The sequence below is a fragment of the Crocuta crocuta genome, unplaced genomic scaffold (genome assembly GCF_008692635.1).
Source record: "Crocuta crocuta isolate KB4526 unplaced genomic scaffold, BGI_CrCroc_1.0 scaffold267, whole genome shotgun sequence".
NCBI classification, from domain to species: Eukaryota; Metazoa; Chordata; class Mammalia; order Carnivora; family Hyaenidae; genus Crocuta; species Crocuta crocuta.
The window spans coordinates 1,379,089-1,389,506 of record NW_027531899.1 but is presented as its reverse complement, the minus strand read 5'-3'; the positions used below and the strand labels follow the sequence as shown (position 1 = coordinate 1,389,506).

Below are 10,418 nucleotides of genomic sequence, written 5' to 3'. Positions count from 1 at the left end.
GCACCCGGGCCCTCCCCCCCCGCCACTCTCAGCCACTCAGCCCCACACTGTGTAGCCCCTGCTGCCCTGGCTCGTGGCACCAAGCCTGGCACGGGGGTGTGGTGTGTCGGGGGGACCGACCCTGTTGAAGCAAAGGGCTGGGGCTTGGGTCCCCTGTTGCTGTGTCCCTGCCCAGGCCCTCCCTCTGCCCGGGGCGCTTGTGGCCATGTGGCCCAGGCTTTCCAGGCTCGGCCCCTCCTTCCCTCCGTTCCTCCCCGTCCCTCCCCCCTCCGTGGACTGGAGCCACAGCCAAGCTCAACTCCTGCCAGGGCAGGGCCTCGGCGCCGCCCGCTGCCAGGGAGGCCAGCGTGCCGAGCCAGCCAGCTCTCCTTGGTGGGCGCCCTGCATCGAGGGCCGGGGGAGCCCCTTGGTCCCCATTCGCAGCTCTGCCAGCCGGAAGCCTGTCTGTCTGCGGGCCTGCCCCGCTGAGGCTGGCCCGCGACCAGGGAAGAGGATGGTGGAGGTGAGCTGACTCTGGCCTCGGGCAGGAGGGGAGGAAAGGGGAGGGCCACATGGGGCGAGGGAGGGCAGTCCTGCCGCCTGGCCACCAGAGCCCCCCTCCCCCAGCCGGGGTAACATGTGCTCGAGGCCTCACGCCTTTCTCTTCTCGGGGGCCCGGGCGAGGTGGCCGTGTTTCCAGGTGTACCGAGACAGGTGTCTGTCGCCTGGGGCTTACCGTACGCCTCAGCGCAGGCCCCCAGCGCCTCGGTGGGGCACATCCCTGGGGCCTGCCATCTCAGTGTGGTCCCGAGGGGCTGTGCCTCGCTGGGTCACCCTGGATGGCCCTGGGGTTGGCCGTGGCTGTGCCTGGGTCTTGTGCGGGGTCTCATTACCCTCTGTGCGTGGGCCTGGGGTTGCGTGGGTCTTGTGGTCTAACTCGTGTGTCGGGGAGCGTTCCTGCGTGTGTTTGGGTCCTTTCCAGGTAAACCCAACAGTTGTGAGCGCCGGGACTGTGTCCGAGTGCCTGTGCTTGGAGGTGCGGGCCGGTCTGTGTGCTGTGTGTCGGTGGTATGTGTCTGGGTCTCTTTGGGAGTCCGTGCGTCTCAGGGGGCGGGGGGAGTGTGGGTCTCATACTCTCTGTGGAGAGGCAGCTGTAGGCTGTCGATCATCCCTTCCGTCCTGAGCGGTTCTTCCCAGCCAGACCCTTCTTCACGGCCGCCTCCCCTGTGTCCTCCCACTCATGCTCAGAGCCCGGCCCCCGCGCTGCTGGGGCCTGGTTCCCGGGGGCGGGACCTTCGGCCCAGGGTGGGATGGCCTTTCCTGCTCTGAGGCCCCTGGATGGCCGCTGTCACCGGGGTGCCGTGGGGCGGCTTCATGCTCTTCAGTGTCTAAGGCTCGTGTGTGTGTGTGTGTGTGTGTGTGTGTGTGTGTGTGTCGCGGGGAGTTGTTTGCAGGGGAGGCCTTGAGGGAGACGCTGGGAGGGCCGCAGATGCTCCTTCCTGCCTGTGACCCCCTCCCTCCTTCCTGCGCTGCCTCAGGGGAGGAGTGAATGAAGCCTAATCTGATTTTCCTGGTCCCCGGGGGCTCACCCACACTCTCAGGTTTGTTGTGGCGTCCTTCACACCTCTGGGGGGTGAGGGACACCACCAGTGCCCTTTGTGTCTGTGCCCTGTCGTGCCTGCCCGGGGGTGGGGAGGCACCTGGGGGTGGGGAGGCACCTGGGCCCAGGCTGCCAGAGAGGCCGCCTGGCCTACCTGGGGGCTCTGAGCACCTGCCCGCCCGGCTGGGCCCAGGAAACACGGTCTCTCCATTCAGCCCCGCCCCCTGAGCTGTGCACCGCCCTGTGTTGGGCAGGGCTGGGGACCCAGAGTGGCTGAGGTGGCCCCAGGCCCTGCCCTCTCCAGGCTCCTGGTGCAGCGGGAGAGGCAGGCAGACCTGTCCCCCGACAGCGCGGCCCGTTCTCCCCATCCGGGCCCTGGAGGACAGAGGACAACAGAGACAGGCTGGCACCTTGCTGGGGCCAGGAGACGGCGGCACCTGGCGTCCTCTCTCGTTTCTTTGTTCCTTCCCATGTTCACGCAGCAGCAGGTTCACCCGTAGTGAGGACCCGCTTCGGGGCGGTCCCGTTCTAAATGCTTTTCACGTGTCACCTTACTCTGTCAGCCAGTCCTGGGACACAGGGACTATCGTCATCTCCGGGTTGCACATGAGGCCCGGAGAGGTTGAATCACTTGCACAGGGGCGCACGGCCTGGGAGTGCTGGAGCGGGTGCCTGGGCCTGGGCAGCCCACTCCTAACCACCCACACCCCCTGCGTCCGTGCCTGGCACCGTCTGCACAAAGGCCTGGTGGGGGCGCAGGGCTGCTCCTCACTCCCCAGCCCTCCCAAGGCCAAGGGGACCCCTGGATCTGTGTCCTCTTAGGGGATTTCCCACGGCATTTGTCACTGTGTGACCTGCCTCTTGCCTGTCGCCAAAATAGGCCGCCACTTCCTCACATTTGGAGCCTCGGCAGCGTGGCCGGGGTGGGCCTCCCTGTGGTGGGCAGGGCCCGGGACAGGATCGCAGTGGGCGCCTCTGGTGCTGTTTGGAACATAGAGCAGCCTCTTCACAAATAACTGGATTCGGTCTCTAAAGACCAGACCAGCTCCTGCCGGAGGCTCCGGGTCAGACTTGCAGGTGGTGTGGGGCAGGGATGGGGACTGAGGTCTGCTCTCCGCCTTCCCCAGCCTTGCCGTTTCCCCTCAGGGTCTGGATGTATCGCTTGGGCGATGGCATCCCTCATCTGTTCCCCAAATATTTGCCGAGTGCCTGCTGCTCCAGATGCCAGGGGTATAGCCAGAGTGAGACAAAGGCCCCTGCTCTCAGGGAGAGGGAGCCTCTAGTGGGGGGCAGAGGAAGAGGAGGGGATGTACATGGGGTCAGGTGCTAAGAAATGCCACAGAGGAAGATAAAGCAGGGGTGCGAATTTTGCCAGGGGTCAGGAAAGGCCTTTCTAATGAGGTTTTATTTGCATGGAGACCCAAATGTCAGGAAAGGGTAAGCCATGCAGCTCAAGAGTAGGTGCAAAGGCCCTGAGGCCAGAACAAGCTTGAGGTGTCTGAGACGAAAAATCAGGAGGCCAGCAGGCCAGCGTAGTTGTATGAAGAGAGGGGTGGGATGAGGTCCTGAGGTCAGCAGAGCCCAACTGGTCAGGGCCGTGGTAAATCANGGGGGATTTTATCCAAGGGGGAAGCCCGGTGAGAGCTGTCGGCTTAACGTTGCTCCTGGTTCCCTCCCAACCAAGGCAGCCTTGCTCATCTCGGCTCTGCTTATCAGCCGTAGAGTCAGTTGTCTCTGCCTTCGTTCTTGTCCCATAAACCTCTGGGATCCTTTGTCTGGAGCGGGGTCCTTGGACGGAGCCTGGGCCACAAGGAAGCAGGAGGTGGAGGGGGTGGCGGCCAGGCCTTCTCTGTGGGTCAGAGTGGACCCTTCTGTGAACTGGTGCTGGGCAGCCTTGAGCCATGACTTCCCCTCTCTGGACCTCGGTGTTCTGGTCTGGGAAAGAGGAACTGCGCGGAGGGCTCCCCGTGGCCTGTCTGCACGCGGGGTGCCGCATGCCTGGTGCCGGCCGGGGCCAGAGTCGGCACCAAAGCACGTGCCTATCCCCTCCGTCCACGCTGCCACCAAGAAGGACAGCCGGCTCTAGGGGCGGGGACTGAGCCGTAACCGACTGAAACCTGGTTCCTGCCTGTGTCCAGCCAGTGACTTAGTGGGAGACAATAGGCACATTCATAACCGTGTGACCTGTTAGGTGATGTGAGGGGCCGGGAGAGGGCAGCCGGAATGTGCCAGGCGCTGGGCGTGCGGTGATGGGCGAGACCAGACCAGGCCCCGCCCCGTGGCGCTCTTGCTGCAGCTGGTGCGGAAAGCGCTGTCGGCCCAAGTCCTGTCAGCTCGACCATTACAGCACGCCTGGAGCCGCCCGCTTCTCCCTGCTGAGCCCCGACNTCACATCCCGCACCTCCCTGGGCTCCCCACTCCCGGTCTGCGCCCCACGCTTGGCCACGGGGAGCCTGTGGACGTGAGTCAGTCTACGTCCTTTCCCTCCTTAGAGCCTCTGCGTGGCTGTGCCTCACTCCGGGGAAGGGACAGAGCGATCCCCGTGGCTCACAAGTCCCTACGTGATCTGCCTCCGCCACTCGGCCTCCTCTGCCCTGATCACACCTGGGGACATTTGTCCTGACTCGTCTCTGGGTGCTGCCCCTGCCCAGTGCTCTTCCTCCAGGTATCCCCATGGTTCCCTCTCCTGTCCCCCTCAGGTTGCTGCTCAAGTGTCCCCTTCCCAGCCGTGCCCCCCTGACCCCTTCGTTAAAAATTCTAACCTGGGAGGGGGGGATGGGCATGGAGGAGGACACTTGTGGGGATGAGCACTGAGTGTTATGCGGAAACTAATTTGACAATAAACTATTAAAAAAAAAAAAAATTCTAACCTCTCCTGACCCTTCCTTTGTGTATGTCCTCAGCACGTACCATCTGACTTACGAGATGTTTTTCTGAGTCAGCTCATTGATGGACGGTCTTCTTTCCCCTAGACAGTGGGCTCTGCACGGGCAGGGAGGCTGCTGGCTGTCCCGACCACCGCTGGGAGCCCAGCCCCTGCCGGGCAGAGATCAGCGATGGTGGGCGGGCGCAGGAGCATAATGCGGTCCTTCTTGGGTAGAGCAGGTGCCCAGAGCTCGTGGCAGGGTCTGGGGTCAGGGTCCCTGAGGACTCCTCGGAGGAGCTCAGCTCCAGACAGGAGCCTGGGAGAGACGTTTGGACTGGGGAGGCCAGGACAAGCGAGCCCAGCACGGGTGTGGGGGCGGGGCGGGGGTGGGGGTTAGGGCGGCAGTGAGGCCTCTGCTGGGGGCCGCACTCCCCTTCTGTGGTCAGAACGCAGCCAGGGGGGTGGGCACACTGAGCTGGGGAGGGGCTTCCCGGGGCCAGCAGGTGAAGGTTTGGCAGAAAGGCGAGTGGAGCCAGGGGCGAAAGCCCTGAGTGCAAGCCCGGGACAGGGAGCCCTCCTTCGGGTCCTCTTCTGACTGAGGGGTTCGTTTGGGCGAATACAAAAGGACCGTGACATTGTCATATCTCCTGCTCTTTCCCCGCCCCCGCCACCCCCCCCAGGTCCCGCCAGGTCAGCTCCCAGAACTGCAGCTGTAGTCAGGCCTGGGGGGAGGGAAGGGAGCAGGAGGCAAGGGGCTTGGCCCACACACGCCCCAGACGCAGCTTGGTCGTCCAAGTGGATCTTGCTCTTCCGCTGGAGCTGATTTCCTTGCTGGGGAGAGTTCGGATGAGCGGGTGTGTGGCCTTCAATTTCTCCTGAAAGCTCAGAGTGTAGAGCCGGTGAATCCAGGGGTCCCAAGGCAATCTGAAGCTTTTGCTGGGACAGGTTGGAAACTGCCTGTCCCATGTGTTGAATAATTCAAAAGACTTTATTTATTTTTTTTTAATCGCAATGAACATTTGAGAGTAGAATGCAAAACACGCCTGCGTTCTTGGGATCAAACCCCAGGCCTCCGAGGCATCTGCACACTGTCCTTCTGTGTTCCCTTGCTGCTTCACCCGCTGCCCCTGGGTCCCGGGCACCTCTCTGCCAGAGTTCCCCAAGTACTGCCTGGGCAGGGTCGGCGGTGCCCAAGCAGGGCTGCAGCCGAGTGGGCACAGATGAATCAGTTCATTCACCAAAGGTTCCCTGAGTGCCTAGTGTGGGCCGGGACCGTGTTGCAGACACAGGGGTCCAGTGGGGAACAAGATGCAAGACAGGTGCAAAGAAGAAGGCATAGGGGTGGCTCAGTCAGTTAAATGCCTGGCTTCGGCTCAGGTCCTGATCTCACGGTTTGTGGGTTCGAGCCCCGCGTTGGGCTCTGCTGACAGCTAGCTCAGAGCCTGGAGCCTGTTTCGTATTCTGTATCTCCCTCTCTCTCTCTGACCTTCCCCTGCTCATGCTGTCTCTCTCTCTCTCTCTCTCTTTCAGAAATAAATAAAAACATTTAAAAAAAAAGAAGAAGAAGAAGGCATAGAAGGAGCCGGGACAGGAGCAGGGATATTGGAGCACAGACGTGGGTAGGGGGAAGGAGGGAGGGGGCCTTGTGCAGATCAGGGAGAATGACATTCCAGCAGGTGAGGTGACAGCCAGTGCAAAGGCCCTGAGGTGGGGGGCATGTCTAGGGCTTGAAGAACAGCAAGGAGGCCCATGTGGCTGGAGCAGAATGAACGAGGCAGCAGAGGTAACAGGCCGATCGTACAGGCCCCGGGACACAGGGAGGAGCCGTGGGAGCCAGCAGAAGGCTGAGGGAGGGCGACTCTGGTGGGACTGACCGTCTTCTAGGCCCAGCTCTGCTTGGTAACCTGAGCAAGAGATTTCACCTTTGTGATCCTCACTTTCCACGTCTGCAAAATGGGGAAGAGAACAGCTGCCCCCCCCCCCCAAGGTCATCAGAGATCCGTTAGCTCAGTGTCCCCATCTGCACAGGGCCATGGGGGCCCTCGTGGTGGTGGTAGCGATGCAAGTCCCAGAGCTGAACCTCGGCAAGGCACATTTGGTGGCAGGGGCTGGTTGGTGGACATCTTTTCTGCTCCAGAGTGTCCTGCCGAAGGCCTGCGGTAAAGGTGGATAAAGATGGGGGGCAGGGGCAAGCAGCCCGCTCTGTGGTGCCTCCTGCCACCTTGGGGCCCTGGGACAGGTGAGACAGAAGGTAGGGACCCTCGGCTCCAGGCAGGGCCAGGGCAGGACCGAAGGGCAGGGTGTGTGCGTGGACTGGAGGCTTGAGTGGGATGGAGGAAGGCATCCTGGCCATGATGATGACAGAAACAGCGGCGTCCCTGTGGCCCTCGGGACAGGCCAGGCAGGGGCTTGGGTGCTCATCTGCCCGAGTTCAAGTCCTGGATGCCCTGGACAGGGGACTCCAGGGGGCAGCCGCCTTTATTTCCAAGGACCACCTGGGCCCGGGCTGCGGGTTAATAGGCCTGGAGCCTTGTGTCGCTCGCTGCCAAGCTGCATGAGCTGGGCAAGTGGCCGGTGCCCTGCCCGCACCTGGGTCTACCGTACAGAGGTCTGTCTGTAACGCGGGGCTCGTGAAGGCTGCTTCCTCGTGGGTCATGTGTGCAGATTCAATGACGGACTCCAGAGGGGGGGTACTTAGAGGAGGGGGCAGCGCACAGTAGGTGCTCAGGTAAGTGCTGGCTGCTGCTGTGGTGACGATGACCGATCTTTGCTGAGCACTTCCTTGCTGCCAGGTGGACAGGGCCTTGCGTTCTCACTGTTGACTCCTGTAAGGGCTCCAGGGAGCAGGCACTGGCATGATTCTCTGTAACAGAGGAGGAAACCGAGGCACGGAGTGGCTGAGCCGCTGGCCCCTGGCCGCTGAGCTCCCGTGGTGGTTGGCTTCATGGGTATAGGAGGCGAGGCGGCTCTGGGCCCTGGGCTGACTCGGGTTCCAGGCTTGCTGGGGAACCTGGGCACCCCGTCTTCACTCACCTCCGTGCTCCCGTCACAGGCACCCGCCTTTGTGTAGCGGCTCCTCTGCCTTCCCCTCTGTGGCCCCCACAAGGGCAGGGGACTGGGGACTTGGTGGGGGCGGGGAGCTTGGCGAGGGAGCTGGCAGGCCAGGAGCCGTCAGGGTGGAGCTGGATGGAGCCTGATCACTATAAACATGGCCAGTTCCTCTGTTTGTCTGGCCCTCCTCCGTGCGGTGCCCAGAGGGAAAGAGTGCCCCCCCTTCCCCTCCACACAAGGGCAAATATCCAGAGGTGTGTCCCTCCATCCCCTTCCCCTGCAGGGTCACACGCGTGCAGGGCACGATAAACGGAGCTGGCTGCGGTGTACCAAGGTGGCTTAGGGTTTATGGTGAGGGCTCCAAGTCGGCGCTCCCACGTGCCAGGCTGCCTCCAGCGCACCCCATCTCTGCGATAAGCTCCTCCCACGTTAGGGTCCTCCCCTCCCTCTCCTGGGTATGGTGAGGGGTCACGTGGCTAACTCTGTGCCCCCGGAGTGACTTGGTGCCTCTGGCTGTGGGCTGCCTGGTGGATGGGTAGGGAGGAGTGAGAGAGGCCAAGGTGAGGGGTGAGGCCGGGCCCAGGGCCAGGTGGGGGCACTTCTGGGAACACAGCGAGGAGATGGAGGAGAGGCCCTGGGGTGACAGCAGAGAGGACAGGGTAGGGTCCAGCTGTGGTGACAAGGCAAGGACTGTACTAGGAAGTGGGGGACAGCCTAGGCCAGAGAGGTCGGAGCCAGGATAGGGTGGGCGGGGCCAGGGATGGACGTCTTGGGGGCAGGGGTGGGCAGGGTTCTGTGGGCCAGAACGGGGGAGAGACATTGAAGGGGCTCCTGGCTTGGTTGGAGTCAGAGAGGGGAAAGAGGCAGAGGCCCCCAGCCTGGCCAGGGCTGTCACACCCCACATCCCGGCAGCCAGGGGCCCCAGAGCAAGCTGGGAAATTGGACCTGCTTGGGGAGCCCTGGCCAGACCTGGCTCTGGCCACCTGCTGCCCAGAGGCCCCAACAAGTTGAGGCTGGTTGTCTGCTGGGTCCCCACCCCCTCCCGCTGGGCTCCTGCTACCAAACCGGTTCTCCTAGACGGCTACCCAGGCTACCCACCGATGGTCCTACCTCTACCCTCACAGAGCTGCTCCCACAGGAGAGGACCCGGGAGGGAGGAGAGCCCAGGCCGAAGGGCCGCATCCCGGACACGCTTGAGAGCGTCCTCACGAGGTCACAAGACTCACTAAGCTCGGGGCCTACCCCGAGTCGGGCGCTGTGCCAGGCTTTTGCAGCACGAACCAGGCAGAGATCCCCGCCCAGTGCATTTCCCCTCCTCCTCTGGGCTTTAGTTCACATGGCCTCTCTGCTGGGAAGCCTCCCGTGGCCCCCACCCGACCATCCTTCACACAGGGCTGGTACTTTCTGACCCCAGCCCTGAGCGCCCTGGGCTGTCAGGGGGCTATCTTGGTCACCACTGTGTCCCAGCATCTTCCAGCACAGGACTGGGCACAGAGGAGTGGGTTACTGATGGATGAGTGAACGAATGAATGTTTTCTTCCCATTTTACAGATGAGTAACTCGAGGCCCCAAGAGGAGACATCACCTGCCCGAGGGCACTTCTAGCACAGCCAGCATCAAACCAGGTCTGTGGGACTCCGGGGCCCGTGTATGGGACAGGGGAGCAGGACCCGGGGCCCCTCCTCCCTCAGACACTGCAAGGAGTACTCCTTATCACCAGAGTCACACACGTGGACAGGGCCCTCCCTCCGTGCCCGGCTCTGCTCCTGTGAACTCAGTTATTCCTCACAGCAGCCCTGTGAGGCGTGATCCGAGGCACAGAGAGGTCAAGTCACTTGCCCAAGGTCACACGTAGTAAGTGGCAGAGAGAGATTTGTGCTCTGGCCATTTGAGTCCCCTTCTCCTTGTCGCCCCAGTCTCCCCTACAGCCCCTTGGGTTTTAAAACTGGCTTTCATTGAGCATTTATGCCTAGCCTGGTACTATCCTAAGTATTCACCCAAAGGCGGGTGTCGTTTTGTCTGTTAGCATCCGCTGCACGGTAGAAGTTTCCCCACTGTGTGAACTCAGTTCTGTGAACCTCAGTCTCTTCATTTAGAAAGTGAGAGTGTTGCGTTGAGGCTTCTAGGGGTCGTGCATGGGAGGGGGATTGTGTAAGCAGCTGTTGAGAAAGTAACCAAAGGTGTGGGGGGCTGGCCCAGATTCCGGGCTGGGAAAGCAGAGGTGGCTGAGGCCAGGCCTTTAGGAGTCGGTCACTGAGTACATGCTATGTGCCCGGCACAGTGCTGGGAATGGGGTAGGACACAGGGACACTGGGCAGGTGTGACCTGGCCCCTGGTGCTGATATTCCAGTGCTGGTGGGGGTAGACACTGAGCTGGTAAACATGAGAACGAACAGCAGAATTTCCAGACGTTAAACATGTTCTGAAGCGATGTCATGGAAGGCTCTGAGACCTGAAGGCGGGGAAGGAGGGAGTCATGTGTGGCTACGAGGGAACAGTGTCCCACGAGGAGGGAACAGCCAGTGCAAAGGCGCTGAGGCTTGAAGACCAGTGTGAGCATGAGTGAGGGGGAGGTGAGAGCAGAGAGGTGACAGGGCAGGTTGTGTGGAGTGGGCCGCCAGGGGGACTCGGCTGAGGGCTCAGAGCATGGGCAGGTGTCCGCAGGGTCCCTCGGGCTGCCTGTGCGGGACGGGAGGGCAGGGAGGAGACGACGAGGGACAGGACCAGGGCGGGCAGGGCCGGAGCAGCAGAGAGGAGTGGGTGGGTTCTGGTGAGTGGCCCCTTCCCGCAGGCCTGCTGACAGGAGCCCGAGTCCGCACCCTCGTGGTGCCCAGAGCCTCAGCATCATGTTTGGGAAGAAGAAGAAGCGGGTAGAAATCTCCGCGCCATCCAACTTTGAGCACCGCGTGCACACGGGCTTCG

At 62.3% G+C, this 10,418-nt stretch overlaps 1 protein-coding gene across 1 annotated transcript in view; it reads left to right on the top strand.

The window, feature by feature from the left end:
• The window catches only part of PAK4 (p21 (RAC1) activated kinase 4), a 44,390-nt gene that overhangs the window by 24,682 nt on the left and 9,290 nt on the right, over nt 1-10,418 (top strand). The window contains exons 2-3 of the mRNA XM_077773628.1: nt 9,048-9,121; nt 10,288-10,412. Of these exons, the coding sequence (XP_077629754.1) occupies nt 10,343-10,412 (70 nt within the window). The 5' untranslated portion in view covers nt 9,048-9,121; nt 10,288-10,342. The remainder of the gene's footprint in view (nt 1-9,047; nt 9,122-10,287; nt 10,413-10,418) is intronic.